Raw genomic sequence first — 25,152 nt, 5'->3', positions numbered from 1 at the left:
AAGGGTAGAACATGTCCTTCCAGTTAATTAATCTGTATCTGGAGTACTTGTCAGAGTGTAAGCACATCTAAGAAATTCAGCAATTATTACTGATGGTGCGACAACCAAATAACAAGATGCTTTGTTCATCTTTGAATTTTTCTTAATATTGACCAAAGAACACCTGAGTAGAGAGTCTGGTGCTGGAAAAGCACAGCAGGTCAGGTGCATCTGAGTAACAGGAGAATCGACATTTCGGGCATAAGCCCTTCATCAGGAAACTGTTGAGGGGCTTATGCCCAAAACGTCAATTCGCTTGCTCCTTGAATGCTGCCTGATCTGCGCTTTTCCACACCATACTCTTGACTCTGATCTCCAGCATCTGCAGTCCTCGCTTTCTCCTGAAGAGCACCTGAAGTCAGTTTATGGATCAAGTCAAATTTAGGGCTTCAGCTGGGTATAGAATAAAACTATTTGTTCTGTAAAGAGAACAATACGTTGGAAGTTATTTTCTCAATTCTTAGAGCAACTGATTTCATCTCTTTAAATTGGTTTGAGGGAGTAGTTGTATTGTGGAATATGTTGCCCACATATGTCAGTTCAGAACTCAAAATTACCAAAACTCATTTGTGTAGCACTTCATCTCATTGTTTTGAACTTCAGAGAATAAGGCACAGTCAATTTAGTATTTCCTCACCGGACAATCCCTGCATGTTAGGAATTAGTTTGAACCTTTGACCTTCTTCTATGCAAGTATATCTTTCCTTAGAGGAAAAAAAACAAAATTGACCACTCTACTCCAGTGTGGTTTCACCAAGCCACTGCATAAGTGTAGTGAGACATCTTTACTCCTGTACTCAAATCCTCTTGTAATAACAGTTGCCATCCTATTTACCTTTTTAATTACAAGATGTAACTGCATGTTAACTCCTTGACCCGTGAGCAAGGACACCCAGCCCTTTTGAAATTGAACACTTCTGGACATCTTGCCACTTAAATACTGAAGACTTTTCCTTTTCTGTCAAAGTGTGTATCTATCATCCCTATTTTGTTCTTATTGATCTTGAGTAAGAAATACAAATGTTGGGCTGCATTTTCTACATCAATCAAATGTGCTTTTAAATGAGTGAGTGAGTTTAAATTCTGTATTTGAAAAGAATTGTTGAGTCATTGGCCTCTTGCCAGTCTGACACATGATCCTTACCTTCAGACTTATGGGACGAATACCAAACGCTGCAAAATGAGCAAATTTACTATTATTTTCTAATTTAGTTTCTTTTTCTAATGTATGTAGAAAAAAGTAATTTATTTGTATTAAGCAGATCAGGCATTCTCAGGAAAGAGAAAGACGGGGTTAACCTTTCAGCTCAAACCTTCGCACAGACTCTAAAGTGGTTTTAAGATCATATTTACTGAAAAAAGTCAGTCATTACTTCAGCCAAATCTCTGAATGTTTAATTAATCTCACTTTTAATTTAAACAGAGATGTGAAGATTCTGGATGTAAGTAGGAAGTACAGTAACTGATTAGTTACACTTCATTGACTTCAATGTAAGCAGTTAAATATGTTTGTGTACTTTATGATACTATGTGCTGGAAAGAGATAAATGTGTCGTTAGACATTTCTTTTCCTCCACCCTCCTCATCTGCCAAGGTACAGGGATTTTTAAAGTCTATCTCTTGGCACAACCAGTGGGAATTGTCCAGTGGACTGCTGGCTGTTCATGTGCTACCATATTAGAAAACAAAGAATTAGAATTTTTTTCCATATGAATTTGTGTGATAATAGCACGTTTGCCTCATAATTTGACAATGAAAGCTCAATTTCCCAATTCCGGACTTGACCACACAAAATGCAGCACTCCCTCAGTACTAAGCTAGTACAGTTATGAAAAATATCTTTTGACATTATTAAAAGAATACAGCAGTTACAATCACTGTTCATTCAAATTGCATAACTTGTGAATTACTTTTGTTTAATATCTGAATTCTGCTGTTTACAAATTGGCAGCATTTGCCTACATTTCAAAAAAATGATTGAAATGTTTTGGGCAATCAGCCAATGCACAAGTTAATATTTTTGGGGTAAGGTGGTATTTCAGCCTTCAAAATGAGTCCTCAAATTCTCGCAGATTTGATAGTTCTATAAAGATTGGCACAGACCAGTATGTCCTTTTGAGCACAGTAAATTCCTTTCTTTCTCCTCCCATGTTTAAGCTCTTCTCCTGCAATCTAACCTTGAAAGGAAAACAATTGCTTGGTACTTGGTATTTCACAATCAGTTACGTGGGAGAGAGAACAATTTTGAATTGCATGAGAAATGCCAAAATGTTATTTTCCAGAACTGTAGATAGTGCCCAGTCCATACCTAATATTGACTCATTTAAATTTCTTGACTGAGTATAATTGATATCCCAAAGACTGAACTTGATAGCCTGTGTCGTTTAAGATGTGTTTGGTGGTACTGTAAGTCACAGTGACTACATCTGTCAAGTGAAGTATTTTCAAAAACCACTGAGTTCTAACTTTAGAATTCTAGACTTTATCTCTACATTTTGGTCCAAATTTTGTGGTAGTAACAATAAGGAAGCTGCCAATGTTTGTCAGTACGCTGACAACTATTTCTAGAGTCTTCACATGCAGTGAAATGTGGAATTTCAGAAATTGCTGTCACTGATTCTATGCTTCTCTCTCTCGAGCGCACGAGAAAGAAAGGGAGCTATCAGATTCTCAGTGAATTTTAAAGGCAGTAGTAAAATTTGTTTTACCAGATAATAACTGCAGTTCATTTGATTTTGATACTGCCTTTGAGGATACTGACTTTAGTTGAGAGCTTCTTTGATTTGGGTACAAGCCTTGCAGGCAAATCCCAAGTTGCCTTCACATATAGTGACCAGAAAACTGCAGATGCTGGAATCCAAAGTCGACAGGCAGGAAGCTAGAAGAACACAGCAAGCCAGGCAACATCAGAACGTGGAGAAGCCGACATTTTGGTTGTAACCTGAATATAGTGGGCTGTCTTGGAGCACTGATGGTACACATGAAAAAGTGTTGCCTGAATGTTGTTGATTTTGGAGAGGAAGCATTTTCAGTCTTGGCACAAGCTGAATGTGTAAAATACTTGCCCCTGAGAGAGTGCAGTAGTTTAAGACAATTTAAGAGCAAGGTAACCTAAGTGTTTTAGTTTTAAAATTTCAAAATCCAAAATGTTTGGTTAAAACCTTAGAAAGGATTCTATGAAGTTGAAGCTCTGTTATATGCCAAATCAAGGAAGAGGCTATCAGATTCTCATGACAACTGAAGCCCCAGTTCTGTGGAATCGAAGAGGGAATTCTCAGTACTGTAATGAGATGCTATTGGGATTATTTGGATTTTCATACTGTTTTATAAAATCGTTTAATGTGTTTTAAATGTTGTAATGACATTGTGGTGCACCCTTCTGTTAATTACACCAACCACCCAGAAAAGCTCACCTTGCCTTGTAATCTGTTAAATGAGTGACTGAGAACTCCCAAATTTCACTATTTAAAAAATATCAATTTATTCTTTAATTCCTGAAAGTGAACTTTAAACAACTATTCACAACTCTAAGCCCCCCCTTTCTCTTCTCTGCTTATTACCTGCCTCCACCTCTATAGCAGTATGCTGTTCCAAGTAGATACTTTATTAAAATTATATTAACTTAATTTCAAAACCACACAGTATCTGTTGTCTTCTGGCTGAAAATCTCTCTGGGTCGTTGTCTTTCTCTTTACTGTGAAAAGGTACCTTTTGATAGAGTTTCCTAATTTCTTGAGTCTCTTGATGGCAGTTGCTCGTGCTCGAATTTTCAAAATGTCTGCATTTTTATATCTCCAACATCTGATCATCTCATTGGTTTGATGTTAGCAAAACAATAAATTCAAACTCTATTGGGTTTTAGTATCCTGGAGCACGATTTAAATTGGTTAAATTAAAATTGTTGTCAAAACAGCAACCAACGCAAGTATGAATTTCACAGCCAAATGTTACATATTGTTGATTTTCCAGTACACTCTGGGACTGCCATCGAGTCATATACACAGGTGCTTGGAAGCTCTCAGTTCAGAACAGCATTCTCTCTCACTTTAAGGTACACTAAACACCTTCAACTTAATGACAATGTAACTAGTTTAATTTATTCTATTTATCTTAAAATAACTCATTATAACAAATAACCTATTCTTAAACTTGAGTCTTTGTGTTTCACCTTGTTAAAACCAAAACAAAAATCAGGCTGACATTAGTCTGGGATCTCACTTGTCCAGTAATAACATCGGCTATCATCATCAACATTTGCTATAATTGATTCTTGCCTGGTGTAACAGGGAGGACAGTGCATGAGGTGATGTACCAATATGCCTTTAGATGGAAGCTCAGATCAGAGATGCTGTCAAGAAAGAAGAGGGGAATATGGGAAAGCGCACAGTCCAACAGGAGAAGAGCAAACACTTGTAGATTTATAGAATGTCAATTGTCAACATTTAAGAGTAAAGTAATTCTTTATACCTTTTTGATTTTGCGATTGAGCCAGATGTCATTCACCACTGAAGTAGAAGGTATGCAGGGATATGGGCCAAATGCTGGGAAATGGGAGTAGATGAATTGGGTGAAAGGGTCTATTTCCATGCTGTATATCTCTATGACTTTATACGCAAACCTGCAAGATTCTGTCCCAGCAATGGCTGCACAAAGGACTAGCAACAGTAACGTGGACTGAAACTGCAGGCAGCTATGAGCAAAGCTGGCTTGCAGTCGCTGCATCACAGAAATACATAAAACAGGCTGCTACTAGAAGTTAAAATTCCAGCTTGTTTAAATTTTTTAATGATGTAACACTATCCAGTGTTGAAATCTTTACAACATAGGGTTGCTTTGGTGAGATGTTTAAAAGGTTTTAATCACAAATCTTTTAAGTTCTGGATTTCACTTTGTCAAACTTTTAAAGAGTTTTCATGTTTTTGGAACATCTCTTAAATGTTTAACCGATCTTTTCCTGTCTGGGCCTCAATATGTTTGAACTGAGGGAAAGCTTCTTATACGTGAAAGTAACAGGTATAATGTTTTAATGTATAAATTAGTAGTGATCAGTTAAGCGTAATGCTGATTTGAAGCAGTGAACTCTTAGTAATAGCCTCTAATATTTCTGTTTGCCACCACCTTTCAGCCTTTTGGTTTTTGCATTCTTTAGTTGTGGGGCTTCTTTAACATCCAGTAACAGCAAACATTTGAATGCTTTCTTTTACTGGTACTGTGAAATCTAGCACACAATGAATTCTTTCTGTGGTTGTTACAGATCTAGTTTTGTATTTTATTTCCAAATCTGATTGAAGGACTGTAGGAATAATGTTCAGACCACTATAACTTACACTATTGTTTAACCCTGGTTAAGCCAACTGAGCAAATGGCAACTACTGTGTTTGCCGGTTGGTGGGTTTGCAGTGCAATTCCAGCACCTGCTAAGGTTGCCATGAAGGACTGTCCTTCCCAACCCCTCCCCTCACCCAAGGTGTGGTGACCCTCTGGTTAAACCACCACCAATTGTCTGTCTGCATGTCTCCCTCTAGTTTGGTAATTAATCTCTCTGTCTGTTGTTTATTCTAAGCTTATATTTGTGTGCAACCTTTCTCAAAACCAGCCATATGAACGCCTTTGTTTCTGATGTTCACAATCTAATTAAAAAGGACCATAGACAAGTAATGTGGTCCAGCCAACTGTTAATTCAAAGCAAGTTGTTTTTGCTAAGAAAATTCCTTCTCTATTACTTCAAATAAGCAGCTTAATAGAACAGTGGAGGAGACTGTGTTAGGTAAATTGAAATAATGAAAGCCTTCTGAACTGAGAGATGACAGTTTCTTGTATTTAAATGGAAAATTTAGTCACAGGTCAAGGAGACATGTGACTTGTCAGTGTGAATATAAGAACCCCACAAACAGTAAGTCGATAGATAATTACTTAACTATGTTGGTTGAGAAATACGTGTTGACCAAGAGGTGTAAATTACACGAGCCTGCTTTGACGGGGAGTTTTCGGGTCAATGGAGAGTCTGGGATTTCTGTTGACTGGTTGCAGCTCATCCTCTTGAGAGGAAAGATAAGGGTGGTAATCACCATGGAATCGATCAAGTTTCCATCTTAGAGAAATGTAAGTTAGTTGTCAAAATAGGGAGCAATTTGACCCTTTTTTGGAGAAAGAGGGTTCTTAGTGCAGAGCTTTGGGATGGAGTAAATTTTAAACCTTTTGTAAATGCTGTATCTATGGGAAGTAAATTTGTGTTTCAAGGATTTCATGTGTAATTCTGGGATTGTCTCAACATTAAGGTTGGGCACAGTCTACGCTGAATACTATTACTTGGTTTGACTGGTTTTACTTAGAACTATGAAGCTTAGCAGGAGTAAAATAGCCCATGTGATGTTTTTGAAGAACTTTTCCAATATTAAAGATAATGTATCAACTGCAATAAGACATTTGGAAGTGAATTGATGCAAGTTAGTGTGACTGTCATTTTGGCAACACATCCCCTAATGCATACTTTTGTCCAGAGCGCATTGGATTGTGTGTTGCACAACTGTGATGCTGTTGTGATAGATGCTCATGTTCTGACAATTGCCAAGTGACCACCTAAATATAAAGCTACTGTTAATGCATATTTTAACATTTTTGTCACTTCATTCTGAAATCTTTCAAACTGCATATAAAATAAAAACTTAGCAACTACCAGATGTTCCTTGCCCATTTTAGTTTTGCCTTGGGGATCTCTTCTCTCCCTCTTTTTTTTCTCCCTGTAGGGTTATCTTTCTGCTTGCCCATGTGTTTTCTTTCTGTTGGTACTGCTCTGATCTCTCCAACACCACAAACAGGTTGTTCAATGTATTCACATCAGTTGTATGATCCTTTGATCTTTTACTTATAAATTTTGAATCCGATATATCCTCTCACTAGATGCCTGAAGAAGGAGCAAAGCTCTGAAAGCTTAAAATTTCAAATAAACCTGTGGGTCTGTAATCTGATACCATGAGACTTTTGACATTGACCACCAACAGGAATCACCAGTTGGCAATTGTGAACAGAAACTTTATACCTTACTGGCCTCAGTTGAGAAGAGTTGATTTGGTGCAGATTAATGGTTAAATCTTGAATTTTGGTCATCTCTATTGCTCAGTGCTGCACTGTGGTTAATTTCCCCAGTGACCAAATGAATGAACTTTGAGTATTTTGATTTTATGGTTTTGGATGTGAGCAATTTAAATTGGATTTTGACTGAGACTTGAATTTTAAATGGAACACATTGGTGATTCAATTTGGAACTTTTTACAGCAAGTAAGATTTTGTGACTGACTGACTTGATCTGTTAAAGATGTTTTGTTGCAAGAGAGCAGTTTTTACTGACACTATTTCACCAGCAGGTCCTTGTTTTTAAAGTGTTTAAACATTTTAAAAATTCCAGTCATAATGAGAAAGGCTTGTCCTTGAGTCCATCTGAAAAGAAGATAGGCAATAGTGTCAAAATGAAATTACATATGCTGTATTTTTTAAAAAACAAAAAAATCCATGCCCATAAATTTCAACATTGCTAGGATTAATTCAGGCCAGTAATCCCAAATTAGCTTTCCTAATTATTCAAGTGGCACTTGCTGATTGAGCAAAATGAGAAAGAAGAGATTGATTTCTCTTTTTCATATTGGTAAAATGACTTAGTGTAGGTTTCACAAACTTTCTTGAATAGAATTTCTGTATGCTTCTGAGGAGAATTGTTTCATCCCAAGGGAGGTCACCATATTAGAAATCTGATATTGGATGGTAAAAATGAAGTGTAGTTCTAATGTTTTTTGTCGTGTGCTGCTCTTGCAATCTGTTTGACCTCTTCTATCTAATTACAGATTGTACAGTGGGTATATCTCAAACAGGATGGCCCAGGAGACCAATCAAACACAGGTCCCCATGCTGTGTACCACTGGCTGTGGTTTCTATGGCAACCCTCGAACCAATGGGATGTGTTCAGTTTGCTACAAGGAGTATCTACAGAGACAGCAGAACAGTGGAAGGATGAGCCCACCAGGTGAGTCAGGAAGGTTCAACATGGAACACCATGAGAAACTTCCCCAGATAGGATGGGGAAAGTTCTGCTTTTTCAGGTAATTTTCCTTTATGCATTTGTGGTAAACCAAGGAGAAAAATATATAGACATATAATTTTCTGCCAAATAATGATGACACTTTTAAGATGACTACAGAAACATTGGGCAAGAGCAGTTGAGGTTAAACATGAGAATTCAAATGTTTTCCAAGATCTGTCAGTGTGCTACTAGCTCTTTGGAAACAGTATTTTTCTCTGCTTTATCACTGAAATGCATTGAATGGTGTGAGATTAAAGTTGTTGCTGTGTGATTTTAAAATTATTTTTCTTATACATTTTCTTTGTCACCCAAATTTTTGTTCAATTTTTTTCCCTTTTCTCCTTTTTTTTTTTAAGGAGATAAACACACCATTGCTTATCCTCCTTTCATATTTAAGGCGCCCAGTTTCTCTGACTACAATATCAGCCTACTTTCAGCAACTCTCCACATTTTAAAAAAACATTCACCCAAAATGGGGTGAATCTAATGAAAAGTGAGTGCTATTTGTTTCCCTGCAAATAATGTGCCTTTATACTTACCCTAACTATGCTGACTTGTGGAGGGACAAATTAGTTCATTAATCTGTTTTTTTTAAACTGATTTCAAGGCCTGAACCATATGGTGAATATTGAGTGTAATTGGCATAATACATTGTTTAAAGCAATACCTATAAGTAGACTTGCTTTGGAGCATTCAAATTGGCTGTGTATAGTTTGACCAAAAATATTTTGCTTTGTATGCTTTTATGTGCTATGAATTTGTCATGTTTGGGGTGGAGTAAAGACATACAGCAATAAAACCCAAGGTTTGCAATTATTGTTCCCAGCAGATTTTTGTATCTACTCTTTTTCAATTTGTCAACATTTAAATGCCTGAACTAAGGTTAGAAATTTAGCACTCTATCTTTCTGGATGGAACTTGCTCTATTTGGTTTCCACTTGCCAAGTACTCATCATGTAGCTGGACTCTGTTTCTCTCTTGTTCCCTGCCTTCGCAGTAGAGGTTGATTGCTATACTTTTGAGGCTGTGCTGGAATTCAGCTGTAGCTGTCTAGCTTTCTCGATCTGAATGACCAGTGTGGAAGTTAGTCTGATGAAGCATAGCTAGTGCAGTGCTCACAGCATTTAATGTGTCATTTCATTTTACGTGAAATGCAAAAATAATTGGGGAAAAAGGAGAAGTCCACAGTATATTTACATAGGGATCAGTTAATGGGTAGGAAAGTGCTAATGGGCACAAGGGGTTCTTTTTCAGATTAGTGAACTGTGACCAATGGAGTTCCACAGGGATTAATGTTGGGACCTCAGCTGTTTACAGTATATGTTAATGACTTGGAAGTACGTGACAAAATTTGCAGATGACACAAAGGCAGAAAGACAGGTTGCAACAGGGATATAAGCAGTTTAGATTCTGAGAGATGTACAGTGCAGAAACAGGCCCTTTGGTATGAAGGATATTGTGAAACATGAAAGGGTTCAGAAAAGACTTACAAGGATGTTGCCAAGGTTGGAATGTTTGAGCTAATAGGGAGATGTTGAATAGGCTGGGGCTATTTTCCCTGGAACATTTGAGGCTGAGGCTTGTAGAGGTTTATAAAATCATGAGGGACATAGATTGGGTGAAAAGCCAAGGTCTTATACCCAGGGGAGGAAGGTCCAAAACTATACGGCATAGGTTTCGGGTGAGAGGGGAAAGATTTAAAAGTGACCGTGGGGCAACTTTTTCACACAGATGCATGTATAGAATGAGCTACCAGAAGTGGTGGTGGAGTCTAGTACAAGACTTAAATGGCATTTTGATCTGTACATTTAGCAGGGAAACCAGAATTGATTGGTTAGGCCATTTTTGGAACATTGCAATGTCCTGTACAGTCACATCATGACCTCCCAAACCCTATACTTGATGAGCTGACTAATAAAAGCCAGCATACCAATTGCTGCCTTCTCTATCCTGTCTATTTGTGATTTAACTTTCAATGAACTATGAACCTGCACCCCAAGGTCTTTCTGTTTGACAACTTTCCCCGGAGCTTACATTAAGTGAATAAGTCCTGTCTACCTGATTTATTTTACAAAACATGCAGCACCTCCTACTTATCTAAATGAAACTCCATTTGCACATCTGATCAAGCTCCCTTTGTACTCCAAAGTACTCCCTTTGCTGTCCACTACACCACCAATTTTGGTATCTTCTGCAAACTTCCTAACCATACTTCCTATATTCATATCCAAATCACTTTTTATATAAATGACAAAAAGCAGTGGGCCCAGCACTGATCTTTGCAGCACACTGCTGGTATGAAAAGCAAACTTCTACCACCACCCTCTGCCTTGTGCCTTTGTGTCAATTTTGTATCCAAATGGCTAGAGCTCCCTGTGATCTAACCTTGCTAGCCAGTCTACAATGCAGAATCTTGTCAAATGCCTTGAAGTCCATATAGACAACATCCACTGCTCTGCTTTCATTAATCATCTTTGTCACTACTTCAAAAAACTAAATCAAGTTAGTCAGACATTATTTCCCATGCACAAAGCCACATTGACTATCCCTAACCAGTCATAGAGATTTTCAGCATGGAAACAGACCCTTCGGTCCAACCCGTCCACGCCGACCAGATGTCCCAACCCAATCTAGTCCCACCTGATAGCACACGGCCCATATCCCTCCAAACCCTTCCTATTCATATACCCATCCAAATGCCTCTTAAATGTTGCAATTGTACCAGCCTCCACCACATCCTCTGGCAGCTCATTCCATACACGTACCACCTCTATGTGAAAAAGTTGCCCCTTAGGTCTCTCTTATATCTTTCCCCTCTCACCCTTAAACCTATGCCCTCTAGTTCTGGACTCCCCAACCCCAGGGAAAAGGCTTTGTCTATTTAACCTATCCATGCCCCTCATAATTTTGTAAACCTCTATAAGGTTACCCCTCCGACACTCCAGGCAAAACTGTTCCTCAGAATCCCAACCACCTACCCATCGTTGATGTCAGGGTCACCAGTCTATTTCTTTGACTTCTTACCCCCTTTCTTAAATAATGGCACCATGTTATCCAACCTTCAGTCTTCTGGCAACGCACTTGTCGCTGTTGACAATATAAATATTTCAGCAAGGGGCGCAGCAATCACTTCCCTAGCTTCCCACAAAGTTCTGGGATATAACTGATCAGGTCCGTAATTCACCTGTTGTTTTAAGATGTCTAGCACCATTGTCTTTGTAATATGGACACTTGCAGTATTTTGCTATTTATTTCTCCAAGTTCTGTAGCTTCCATACCCTTGTCCACATAAATATTGATGTGGACAAATATTCATTTAGTCTCTTGCCTGTCTCATGTGGTCCTGGGGTGTGCTTGCAGAGAGTGTTCAGCAGGAGAAGATAAAAGGTAGGGAGGAGGGACTTGGAGGAGGGGAGTTGGAAATGTGATAGGTGGAAAGAGGTCAAGGTGAGGGTGATAGGTCGGAGTAGGGTGGAGGCGGAGAGGTCATTTGGTCCTGCACATAGGTGGCCTTGTTGATCTTTAAGGGGCCCTGTTTTCTCCCTAGTTCTTTTAACCTTAATGTATTTGTAGAATCTCTTTGGATTCCCCTTAACCCTATTTGCCAAAACGATCTCATGTCCCTGTTTTGCTCTCCTGATATTCCTGTTGAGTATACACCTATTGCCCTTGTACTCTGAAAGATTCATTCGATCTCAGCTGTCTATACATGATAGATGCCATCTCCTTTTTCTTGACCAGAGCCTCAATTTCTCTAGTCATTCACAATTCCCTACAACTTCCAGCCTTGCCCTTCATATCAGCAAGAACATGCTGTCTCTGAACTTTGATTATTCCATTTTTTGCCCATCCCTTTTTACCTGCGAATAGCTGCCACCAACCAATTTTTTTGAAAGTTCTTGCCTAATACTGTCAAAATTGGCCTTCATCAAATTTAGAACTTTAGATCATGTGTATCCTTTTACATAACTCTTTTAAAACTAATAGAATTATGATGACTGCCCCCAAAGTGCTCCCCCTTTGTCACCTGAGTCACTTGTCCAGCCTTCTTTCCCAAGAGAAGGTAAAGTTTTGCTCCTTCTCTAGTGGCTTACATCCACACACTGAGTCAGAAAATTTTCTTCTGTGCACTTAACAAATTCCTCTCCAATCAAACCCTCAACATTATAACAGTCCCAGTCTATGTCTGGAAAATTAAAATCCCCTACCATTACAACACTCATATTCTTACAAAAATGAGATCTCCTTACAAATTTGCTTCTCAATTTCCCATTGACTATTGCAGGGTCTATAGTACAATTCAATTAAGGTGATCATCCCTTTCTTATTTCTCAGTTCCACCCAAATAACTTCACTGGGTGCACTCCCTGGAATATCCTCCCTAGGTACAGCTGTAATGTTATCCCGAATCAAAAGTGTCACTTCCCCTTCTATCAATGAGTACAATGTGCCAGAATGTGAAGTTTTCCATTCTGCAAGGGAGAACAAAAGGACAATATTCAAGTAGAGATAAACTGCAGAATGAAGTGACACAAAGGGCCTTGAGAGTACTTGTGCATAAAACACAAAAGTAGCTTGAAAGTGCAACAGGTAATCAAGAAGGCTAAGGAATCTTGGCCCTTATTTCAAAGAGATTGGAGTTTGAGTAGAGAAGTCTTAATGAATGAGGTGCTGGTGAGATCACATCTGGAGTATTGAGAGCAATTTTGATTCCGTTATTTAAGGAATGATATCATTTGATTGGAGACAATTTAATGTAGGTTCACGAGGATGATCCCTGGTCTGGAGGGAATGTCTTATGTACAAAGGTTAAACAGGTTGGGAATCTACTCTCTGGAGTTTAGAAGAATAAGGTGATCTCATTGAAATGTATAGAATTCTTAAGAAGTTCGACAGAATAAATGCTAAGAGTTTTTCCCCCCTCATGGGAGAATCAAGGACCAGAGGGCATTGTCTCAGAATTAAAGGCATGAATTTAAGAAAGAGATGAATTTCTTGAGGGTAAGGGTCTTTCGAACTCCTTGCCCCACAGAGCTGTGGAGTTGAAGTCCTTATTTATATTCAAGACTGAGATTGATTCATGATAGTAGAGGAATCGAGCACGTGGGGAAAGGGCAGGAAAATAGATGTGAGGAGTGTCTGATCAGCCATGATCCTATTGAATTGTGCAACAGGCTTAAGGGGCTGAATAACATTCCTATTTCTTATGCAAGTGGCAGATATATACTTTGAGATCTCTGCAGCATATGACACTTGTTTTGTGGAATACAGCAAGATAATTGAGACTTTATGACATCCTCATAATGTATTCAAAATTAATATTTGGAAGTGAAGCTGGTCTGAAGTGTGGCAGAACTGGTGTCTATTCTGTAAATTCTCATAATTTTCAGAAGCCAACATGTATTTAATTATTTTAAGAAATACCGAATGCTATTTTGAAAGGTTATCATCTTCCACCAAAACACACACAACATGGTTACAAAGCTTGTCTGTCTGTCTGTCACCTAAATAGTTGTGATGTGTAGATTCATGATAAAAGGATTCTTGTCATTGGATGATTGCAGCAAGGTTATTTCAGTTTCTTTAAATGAGCAAGAAATTAATTCAATTTTTGATCAGCCTTGAGACAGTTCTTTTAACTATGAAGTTGGAGTACATTTGTACACGTGGAAAAGAGTTGATGTTAGCTTTGCAGGCTGCTCAACAAGCCCTATTGTAGATTCAGTGTACAAGTAATAGACTCATTTAATCAGGAATTTATATCTCTCTGCATTTTAGACCATATCTCTCTCCCTCATAATTAACTGGATTTTGATTCTATCTTTGCATTTCCTAATAACAATGGGTTTCACTTAAAGGCTGTGACATGCACATTAATTGAGGAACGCTACTTCATAAGGCTAAAGCTTTCTCTGTTAATGCATTTTTTTTTTTCTTGTCAGTTTCCTTATTTCTTTCTGAAGACAGTGACACTTGGTAAGATAAGACTGTATTTAACAAGCTTTTTGACTGCTTGGTAAGGGAAGAAAGATGCAAAGTATATTGGCCACATCAAGTCCTGTTTTTGCCCCAACATGTATGCATGTGGCATTTTCAGCAGAGATGGCAAGATGTTAATCAGAAGTCATCCTGGCTACTTTGGTCCTTCTGGACAAAACAAGAAAAACAATTACAATTGTCACATTCCTCATGTTACGTATATTAACTTGGCACCTGCTTTTAGTCAAAACAGGATCTTTTGAGTCTGTATGACTAATAACTCTCTGGATGAATTCATTTCATTGAAAGAGACTTGTATATTAATGGGCATAATTTTTAAAAGGAATAAGGGCTTTTGCCTGAAACGTCGATTTCGAAGCTCTTTGGATGCTGCCTGAACTGCTGTGCTCTTCCAGCACCACTAATCCAGAATCTGGTTTCCAGCATCTGCAGTCATTGTTTTTACCTCGATAATTTTTAAAAGTTTCAAGTGTTAAAAGTTAAGATGTAGTAACTTTCACTTTTAGATTTAGTATGTTGGGAGGGAAGAAATAAATGTCAAATTGTAGTGTAGGTTTTTGCCTGGGTGTAATAGAAATTCAGTAATTGTTTTTGTTGTATCCCTTCAGGATGTAGAGTTGCTTATGCTCCCTGCATGAGCAAGGGTAAGATACACATGTAATCTTCTTTAATCATTTTTGTCATGTTTCTTATTCTGGTTCAAGTTCCACCAAAAAGAAAAAATCAAATAAGAATTGACAAAAAAAAGAGAATTTTGTATTAACTGCGATGTAACCACTAGAACTTAAATCACAATATTACATTCTTAAAAATGACTAAATGCAGTGGTGGAATTATTTTAGAAATTTTCTGTGTGTCTGAGTTTTGAATGAGTTTGCATTAATTCTTTTGCCCAACAGCAGCTAGTGTGGTCAGTAGTAACAACAGTTCAAGTACAGAGTCCATCCCTGTTCAGTGCACGGAAACAAACCCCGAAATGTCTGCAGAAGCTTCTGTGAATGCTACATCGGCCAAAACTAGGTATGTCTACTGTTCGTGAGGATAGAGTCGGACTAGATTGGAACAAGAATGTGACAATTCTAGAAGTTTTGTTTTAATCACTCCAGTTCTGAGTCCCTGCCTGAAGATAGTTACTGGTGTTGGAATATGATTTTGCAGTTAACACTACAGCACCTCTTAGCTTAGATATCCTATCTCTCAGCTTGAACTATAGCTGCTTACTTTAGCTAGCTACAGGGTTCTAGGCTGTGTCTGCATACGGGCTGTGAACCAAACCATGGTTCTTCTCAGCATGGGCCAGTTATGTGCTGGTTAAAGTTTAATCTAATGCAGTTATTGAATGAATGGATTAGGTTTCAAACTTACCTTTCCTTGGTGTGCTTCATATTTATATTCTAGTTCCTCCATTGTTCCTGGTGTATTTTATGAAAAGAAAATTTTAAAAACTTTACACATGAAAATCTAAAGGATAAAGAAGTGGAGTAACCTAATCTCAGATTTGAGGATTTTCATAAAATGACTGCCATGAAGGATAGTATTAGGGAAGATGTTAACTTAATTCTGATAATCCAGAGGTCCAGACTAATGCGTTGGAAATGCTTTGAAATTTCAATGGCAATTGCCATTACTATCATTGTCATTAAAGATCCATCTGCTTCAGCAATGATCTTAAAGGAATGAAATCTCATTCTCACGTGACCTGGTGTCCTTACAAGCAACTCAAGATCCACAGTAATGTGGTTGACACTTAATTGCTCTCTAAAGTGGCTTAGCAAGCTGATGTGTTCAAGGACCATTGGGGCCTTGCCAGTGACGTCCATATTCCAGGAGTAAAAGAAAAGCTCGTTACTTATGATCTATAAATGTTAATATATAATTTACCTACTCTTTAACTTTTTTTTTTACAAAAAATGCCATACTTCTCTTCTAGCACTCCAGTAACACAGCAGATGACTGCAATGAGCATCTCTCAAGATGAATCAAGCACTGAAACTGAGGGTGCTCTAAAAGCTGAAGTTGTCACAGGACCAGGTTGGTTTATGTCCTCCAAGATAGGTGCTAGGCAATTCTATCAGTATGAAGACTGAATTATGGAAAGAATAAATGACAAATATTGAAAAGCATGAATAAATACGGGTGGTTATACTTTGATTTCTTAAATACTGATTGATAGTTTTTTTTATGGGAAAGGTTCAGTACGTAGGGAAGTAATCTAATTTGGTTATGGTGTTCAAACCAATGTAATTTAATCATAATCAGTATTTTAACTCAACTTCCCACTTTGGTTCCATTTCACTTACTAGCCTTTGGTTAACAAAAAACTTAGTAATTCAGTTTTTCTAATTTCCAATTGAATTTAGAGAAAGCATGTTCCGTATTTTCTCTCCTCTGTAAAAGGGTACACCTTGACATCACTCCCAAGGGCCCTAAATCTTATTTCAAGTTCATACCCCCTTATTTTTAACATCTTGACGAGAGTTTCTCTCTATCAACTTCTTTGATCCTCTTAAACATCTAAATTATATCACCTGTTAATCTTCTGTGTTCAAGACAAGAAAAATGCAGTCTGAGGTATTTCCTTGAAATTTAACCCTTTAGTGCTGGTATTATTCTAGTAAGCAATGGTTTATTTTTAGATCTTTCAGCAGCTAAAGCTAATTTTTTTTGTAGATTATTCTGGAAGTGTGCACTTCATACTGCTGGACCTTTTTTCTGCAAATGCATTGCTGATTAATGGGACTAAACTTTGCACACTGAGCTTCCTGAGCACACCAATTTTTCTGAATTACAAAAGTATGCAAGTTAAAGGAGTTTTTTAAAGAACTAAATTGTGAAAATAAAATAGTTGTCAGAACCTGTATTTAATTTACTCTCGTGAATCTCTTCTAATTATTTTGCAAGCATTCATCACTGAAATAAACCTATTCTATTGGATGTTGTATTTCCAGTTCCTGTGAATGTGGAACCTGCAGAAAGTTCCACAGAAGGAGAGGACAAGGTTCTAGAAAAGTCAAAACCCAAAAAGAATAGATGCTTCACCTGCAGGAAGAAGGTTGGATTAACTGGTAAGGATAATGCCTTTTTGAAGTTATGTAGGAGTTACTGAAGATACATACACTCTAAATATAGGTGCAAAATGGATTTTTGTACAGAAAAAGGCTGAGACTCTTCACCAAGCTTTTTAACCTGTAGAAGATCTGTAGTTGCCTTTGCTTCCTCAGGCATCACAATTAGGGAATAGAGTGTGGTGTGCTGGAAAAGCACAGCAGGTCAGGAAGAATCTGATGAGCAGGAAAATCGACATTTCGGGCAAAAGCCCTTCATCAGGAATGAGGCTAGGAGCCTCTGGGATGGAGAGATAAAATAGGGATACCATTAAGTTAACGTGCAGCTGTGTTCCAGCATTGCATTGGAGTATTTTCTGTATCAGTATTCAGAGAACAAAAAGATAATGCTGGCAAATGGAACCAGATTAATTTAGGGCATCAGGCCTCAACATAGGACTCACCAGCTTCCAAATCTCCCCACCCCCTCGTTTTATCCCAGGTTTAGCCCCTATCTCCGTCCTGCCCCTGACCTGACCTAACCTGTCCATCTTCCTTCCCACCTATCAACTCCACCCTTCCCACTGACCAATCTCAATCACCCACCTGCATCCACCTATTGTCATTCCACCTACTTTTCCCCAGTCCTGATAGGTTGACTCCCCAGCTCCTTTGCTGCTTGCCAAGCTGTGCTTTTTCCAGCTCCACACTTTATTGACTCTGACTTTCCATCATCTGCAGTCCTCACTATTTGAGTTAGAATATCTGGTCGGCATGGAAGAATTAAGCCAAAGGATCTGTTTCCATGCCGTACAGCCCTGACTGAGTCCATTTGAAATTTTCATACAAAATGTCTCCTTACAAAATTTTTCATTCTGTGAAAATGAGTTGTTATATCTGTGTATAATCCTTCTCCGGCTACATTTACAGAAATTAATTGAATACACTCACACCCGGACTTGTTTCTCCCCTATTTTTGGTTGCACCCTCTTTGAACCTAAATCAGGTGGAGTTAAAATACCTTTCCAGCTGCTAGTGGCATTTGAATTTGAGTAATAAATCTGGAATATTAAAGCAGTCTGTCATTGTGACCAAGAAACGATTGTCGATTGTTATGGACCAGGTCAGACCCCCTCAAACATTTCAAGAAAGTAGCCTCGACTCTAACTTTGCTAGTTGTGTTAAGCAGGTGTAATGTGGATATTCCAGGAGAAATGCAGTTGGTCAAAACAATTTATTTACAAGCTTACCGAATGAAACGACAAACAAGAGAACAGAATACCAAATAACGTAACCTATCTGAAAACCCAACAGACCGTCCCAACTTAGTGGTTCAAAACCAAATACTTGCAACAATCCCCATAAACACCCCTTGGCACAAAAGGTAAAATCAAACTCTGGGTTTTACAGAAGAATTGTCAGAGAGAAGATCAGCATAGACATGCTTCTCTTGGGTCCAACAGCTTCTCAACAGTGCTTCTTGCTAACTAAATCAAACCAGAGAAAAGCTGAGCTGAGAGAACTGGCCACTCCCCTTTCATTGTCCGTCTATTACCTGAAAGTCTGTTTCCTGAGGCAGTATCTGTTAGCTATAATCAAACTGGCCCTAAAGCTCTTCAACTTACTCTTTTCAGAGTCTGTCTTTTATGACTTCTCTGGGGAAAAAACCCCAAGGATGACCACTTTGGAGGAGTGGCTTCGCCACATGATTAAAAACAAAACGTATCTGGTTCATTGCCCTTTTGTGAAAGGAAATCTGCCACCCTTATCTAGTCTGACCTTAAGTGAATCTAGAACCACAGCAAAGCAATTGAGCTGAGCAAGCCACGCAGTACAAGGGCAATTAGGGATGGCCAGCAAATGCATGCTCGCCTTGTTAGTGATTTCCCCTATCCCATGAAAGAATGAATAAGTCCTTTTTGGCCTATAAATTTGTTTGTTACAGACCTGCCTTTAAGTAAATATTTTCTTAATAGCCGTTGCTGAAATACTTTCATTGCAAGCCTCTGATATAGCTCAAATTTAATCCAAGCCTTCCATGAAACATAATTAAATATCTTTACATATTAGACACATTGGGTAACTAGTCGAAAAAAGTGTGGCACTGGAAAAGCACAGCAGGGTCAGGTAGCATCCGAGGAACGGGAGAATAGAAGTTTTGGGTGCAAGCCCAAATATTGGCTGCCTGACCTCCTGTGTTTTTCCAGCGCCATACATTTCAACTCTGATCTCCAGCATCTGCAGTTGTCACCTTCTCCTAGATATTGGGCATCTTTTTTAAAAAAAAAGCAATTTTAGTTGAGTACGTTGATAATACTGGAACATTTTCCCCAGTGTAAGATATTTCCAACATGAGTAGAGGAATAACGTTTGCATTTTTTTCAGCTTTTTCTCTCTGGGTGAGTCATGTTTAGTAATGGTTCATAAGATAAGAAATTGTATGTATTTATTTATACTTCTCACTGTGCAAAGTGTCTGCTCTAAAACATTAAGAATACTATAAACCAGAATCACATGTACTTAATGGGCCTCTATAAGCCTTGCAGCCAAAATGCCTGACTTTAATAGACAACTAAAAGTGTGATATTCAACATTGATCTACAAGTACAATGGAGATAGTACTGAATTCATGAAATCAGTACTTTTTAGTGATTTCAAGGACCCTGAAGGATTGAGAGAATTCTAGGTTCAATTGAGCTTTCAAAGAAAATGAAAAAGTGTTTGTAAATAGCATTCAGGGCTGATTATTTGGATAAAAATGGTGTGCAGGTACATGAGGAAAAGGCAGGAGATTGACAGGCAGTCATAGAAGGTGCACACCATTCTTTTCTCATAAAACAATCTGCTATCCTAAGGAAGAACCATTGTTTGTCCATAGATCAACAACTTCAAAATAAATATTTCACAAACAAGTTTGCAATTTTGGAGAAGATTGAAACTTACAACCTGAATCACAGACCAAGTGTTCATTGACATGGAGTCATAATCATACAGCATTGAAACAGGCTCTTCAGTCCAACCTGTCCATGCCAACCATGTTTCCAAACTAAACTGTCCCACCTGATGAATGTGTATTTTACATGTTTATATATTTGAAATAAATCTCTCCCATGCTTGCTAACAGGGTCTAGGAGCACGTCAAATACACAAATATTATTGTAACACTTTAAAGTTCAATATCTACCTGAGAAATTTCAAATCTTGACATTTTTCTTTTTTTTCCACTCATTCCCACCCCTATCATTTCCCTGACCAGTAAGCTCAACTGCTACCACTAGCTTTTCAGTTCAGATCTACAAGCTACAAATCATATAGTTTTCAACTCATTTCTATAGCAAGTGGATTTTTTTGTATCCCACCTCCATTGCCAGGTAATAGTATGTATTGTTAAACTGTGGACCAAGCTGAGCTTTATTTTTGAAAACTGACCCTATATTTGTCCCAACAGGATTTGATTGTCGTTGTGGAAATCTTTTCTGTGGACTTCATCGCTACTCTGATAAACACAACTGTCCTTATGATTACAAGGCCGAAGCAGCAGAGAAGATCAGGAAAGAGAATCCCATTGTGGTTGCTGAAAAAATTCAGAAATTATGAACTGCTATATTGTAGCAAGACATTCTGTGGGAAAATCCAACATGGTATCTTGAAGAGCCCGGCTTAAGACAAAACCTGTTTTTGTGCAAACAACTAGGCGTAAGGTTGGCAGATGGTTTAGTCAATGGCTTTCTGCTGATGGAAATTTGCTCTGTGGTACAATGAAGAAAACTATATTATCAACAATAGAAACTTAACCAGCAAAGGAACAAGGTGAACCGTACCATGTGAGCATTCCTTTTTCAGCAGTGGCCTTTTGACTGTGCCTTCTGTCTTAATAATCTACTGAGATCAAGTCTGCAGGGAACCAGGCCAGTGTACCCATTTATGTGCCTGTAGGTACTTATGCCCCTTTACAGAAACTTGAGTAATGACCTCATTGGCATACTCCTTTTTTTTAATGAGCTGTGAACTTGTTCTGTGTGTTTGATCTAGGTGATATGTACCTCTTTCCCCTCAGGTAATTGTCGATATATTGCACGCATTTGGAGTTGTGCAATACGCTTGAGAATGAATGATGGTCTTAAAAGCTGCCATGGTACACAAGAGATGATACTGAAATCAATCTAGTAAACTGATTTCATTTACCTCTGTTAATTTTAAAAGCTAAAAATAGCAAATATCATACACTACCCTGTGTATCATGGCTGCTTTTAGTTCAAATAAAGGTGCATTCACATAGGTAAGTATAGAAATGCTATTCATAACACAATTTCTAAAAAGGTATTTTTTTATGGGTATTTAGGGCAGCAGGAAGTTAGCCAAAGGGGTCATTACCCAGACAAGTCAGAGGGACAGTATCTCTTTTTGGTTAGTTTGCTGTGTCCTGGGTTTACTGTGATGGATTATATCAACACAACACAACCTACCTTTTTAATATGTGGAAATCGCCACACCATGGCTTTAAAATGACAGGAAAAAATATTCAGGCCTGAAAATCACACTCTTTCAGTATTATTGAAATGGCCTTTACTGAATTTTGAATGAATAACATTGGTTCTATCAGAGCCAGATTTATTTTAAATTGAGCCAAAATCAGAGCAAGAAAAAGTGATTCTGTCTCTAATGAGATGTGACACTGGTTCGGGTGTGGTCCGGTTCACTGCACACTTCAAGCTGAGCTACGTGCAAATAAATTGCAGTGTTGCAGTCTTTTACCAGTTTTTTTTTCTTTTAGTAGCTATTTCAGCTTTGATAGTTATTCACTTTATAACAATGTACAGTTTAAACTTGTAAATGGGTAAGGGATATGGTGGAAGACATATTGATGACTGAGTGCTTTGGGTGCTAGTTGTGTGCTTTTACCCTCCATTATTTTCTTCCTTTCTCCTTTTAATGAAAGTATGATATAAATGATAATATATTGTAGTTTGCTTGGAGTGTTTTCAGTTATGTTAGTTTAGCTCTGGATTTCTGAAGTTTTGACCACATGTTGTGCACATGCTCCAATTGTAGCCTTTCACTGTATCTTGCACCAAACCAAGAGACTAATCTGTTAGCGTTTTATCAGCTGTTGCTTGCTCATCTTGGTACATGCAAATTATGGGGGAAATCTAATTGAAATGCTGACCCATCCTCCAACGTTGTGTATCAAAATCTGATCTCTTGTAATCCCATTGAGAATGATTTGTCATGTTCGTTGTTTGCCTAAAAGGGAAATACATTCTTGTGAAGTGGCCATAATTGTTATAATTCAAGGAATCATGATGGTTAGCAGGGTATCCTAGAGGTCCAAGCAACCCAGAGTTCATAGTGTGGCCAGAACCTCTTAAACAAAATGGATGGTCACATTGGTAAGTGTATCGATATCTTTTCATCCAAATTAGGATTATGAGGCAATTGAATAGAATATACTTCTGTTTTAAGCTGCACAAGATCCATGTTATAGCAAACTGAAAAGATTTTTGTGGTTTGATCAGATTCCCTCCTTCACAAGTTTGGCGACTAACTTAAATTTTATTGAATTGAATGCATAAAATGACTTTACATTTTATTGGCCTTTCTATGCTGGATTCTCAATGCATAATGGAAGAAATCTAAATCTGCTGTATTCGAATACACCAGCAATATCAAATAGGTGAAACACTTAATTTTTGGAAATAAACTATAGCTCCTATGCAATTGAAATATGTACTCCAATCAAAATGACTTATTTTAAACTGCCAAATGCAACCAATAAAAAGCAGCTTCTTACAAAGTTGGTTAATGTTAAATGTATTTACAGTATTGTCGGAACGCATTAAATCACATCAGTATTGCACCTCCCCTTTTCCAAACTGCAACTTTTCAGTCTCAAGGAATTGCTGTAAAATATCACTGCATATATCCCAATTTAGGTTCTGGTGATCTGTAAACTTGAAAGGATCACCTTGGATATCAGTTTCTTTGTCAGTCTTTATTTGGTCCAGTTTCAGATTTGTCTCCAGAAATCCTAAGATGCTTCTACAGAACTTTGTATCCTGAATTTAGTGATGCACATTTCTGGCTGGAATGGGGTTAAATGTGTTTTAAAAGCAACCCCAGTGCACTACTGTTGACATTTTAGTACTGGTGCACCTTGCAATAGGGTCATACTTGTATTGAGAATTACATACAAGTATGTTGTACCTCCATATTTTAAAAATGCATCCAGCATTTGTAAACTAATTATGAAGATGTAATATTTTGCAAAAGAATATTCATTTTTTGGGATGGTGACAGTATCAAACCAAGCCAACGCTACAGAAAATTAAAGAATACAAACCAACCACCATATTTTATGAAAAGTTTTTTAAAATCTGTGAATTTGCTTTAATATGAGGTTGTCTATCTTGAAATAGTCTTTGTACAAGCTTTAAAAGAAGATTAAACTAGTTTTCTTTGTACTGTATAATTTATAAATTGAGCCCACTTATTTTTAGGTATTTCCTGTACATCGTGATTGTGAACAGAAGTAATAGACACTTATTAATCACATTGAGTATTCTGTTTTTCTTATACTGTTTTTTTTCATTTCCAATATCTAATTGGACTTATTGTTATCAAGCAACTTCGTAATCTGTGTCCTCTCTGAACTTCAGAAGATGTTGACCATCCACAAAATGAATGTTGCATATGCAAACAAGATTAGTTTTGAAAAGAATCTTAGCTGATCAAAGTACCAGTCAGTTAATTCACAATACTTGTTTAATTGTGGCACCAGTGATGGAAAAAAGACTTAAATTTAAGTCTGCTCCAATTGACTTTGTTTTCTTCAAAAAAATGTTTTCCAGTAATATGAAGAAAGCATCTTAATAAAGCTGCACCGAGGTTTTGTTGAGCACAATTACATTTTGAATTAACTTGATAAGTTAATTGAGTCCAAGAATGTACATGGCACCTTACTGTGGCTCTCGAACATCCTGAAGTGCGTTACGTGCAATAAAACAGGTGATTGTCTTGCTTACCAGCAAATTTCCAGATAGCAAGATGTTCACAAACAGTAGCTGGATGAATAACCTTTTTTGCTTTGAGGGAGGGGTGGTATTTGAGTAGAATATTGACCAGAAGATGGAAAGAGCTTCCTGGTTGTCTTCAAATTGTGGATGGGATTTTTACATCCATATGAACTGAAGACCAGCAGTTGAGGTTGCAGTCCATTATCTCTTTTTAAAAGACTTCATCTCCAACAGTGCTGCAGTCCCTTGCTGTGTCAGCTTAAATTGTGCTGAAGTTCTGGAATGGGTTTGGAATGAATGAGTTTCTCTGGTATCACAAATGTTGGCCAGCTCTGTAAATTTCTCCATTTGAATAGGCCTATCTTCCTGACTTTGTTCTTGTTAAATTAGTTTTATTACCAATTAAATATAATATGGCAATGTATAGAAGTTCAGCAAGTCAGCAATATCAGAAATTGCAAATATGTCATTATGAATGTCATTTTTGTTGATTTGTGTCTTTTTTAAATGTTCGTGCATGCCTTCTCCCCATTGAAAATTACGTATGGTATAATCTTTATGCCGGATGTTTTAATATCAGAATACGATATGGCATTCACTGACTAAATATGAAGAATTCGAAATTTTCAGAGATATAATACTGGTTGTTTCCCTTCACTGATGTTTTTATAATACATGTATTAGTCTTTTGACCTAATGAAATTATACCATTACCTAAAAGACTAAAAGAATCAACATTCACTTGAGGATTAAAAAAAAAGTTGTCTCTCCACTGTTGGCATTGGTTATTATTTATTCTGTTGGAGTGCATTCTTTTTCAAATTCATTTCGCCTCTCTCTCTCTCTCTCTCTCTCTCTCTCTCTCTCCCTCTCTCTCTCTCCCTCCCTCCCTCCCTCCCTCCCTCTCTCTCTCTCTCTCTCTCTCTCTCCCTCTCTCCCTCTCTCTCTCTCCCTCTCTCCCTCCCTCCCTCCCTCCCGCCCG

At 37.8% G+C, this 25,152-nt stretch overlaps 1 protein-coding gene across 4 annotated transcripts in view; it reads left to right on the top strand.

Annotated features, from left to right (window-relative positions):
• LOC122565340 (AN1-type zinc finger protein 6) overlaps window positions 1-23,965 on the top strand; it is a 31,642-nt gene extending 7,677 nt beyond the window's left edge. For 2 of the 4 annotated variants that reach the window (XM_043721214.2, XM_043721215.2), the window contains exons 2-6: window positions 7,878-8,056; window positions 15,013-15,133; window positions 16,044-16,144; window positions 17,062-17,178; window positions 20,606-23,965. In XM_043721214.2, the coding sequence (XP_043577149.2) occupies window positions 7,906-8,056; window positions 15,013-15,133; window positions 16,044-16,144; window positions 17,062-17,178; window positions 20,606-20,754 (639 nt within the window). In that variant the 5' untranslated portion in view covers window positions 7,878-7,905 and the 3' untranslated portion in view covers window positions 20,755-23,965. Of the gene's footprint in view, window positions 1-4,070; window positions 4,091-7,877; window positions 8,057-15,012; window positions 15,134-16,043; window positions 16,145-17,061; window positions 17,179-20,605 lie in introns of those variants that run through there. The other 2 variants (XM_087976028.1, XM_087976027.1) reach the window with 2 other exon arrangements.
• Window positions 23,966-25,152: the final 1,187 nt, after the last annotated feature.

Source organism: Chiloscyllium plagiosum, unplaced genomic scaffold (genome assembly GCF_037043375.1).
Source record: "Chiloscyllium plagiosum isolate Xiang-an unplaced genomic scaffold, Cpla_swu_hap1 HiC_scaffold_28, whole genome shotgun sequence".
Taxonomy (NCBI): Eukaryota; Metazoa; Chordata; class Chondrichthyes; order Orectolobiformes; family Hemiscylliidae; genus Chiloscyllium; species Chiloscyllium plagiosum.
This window is presented reverse-complemented; position numbering and strand designations above follow the sequence as displayed.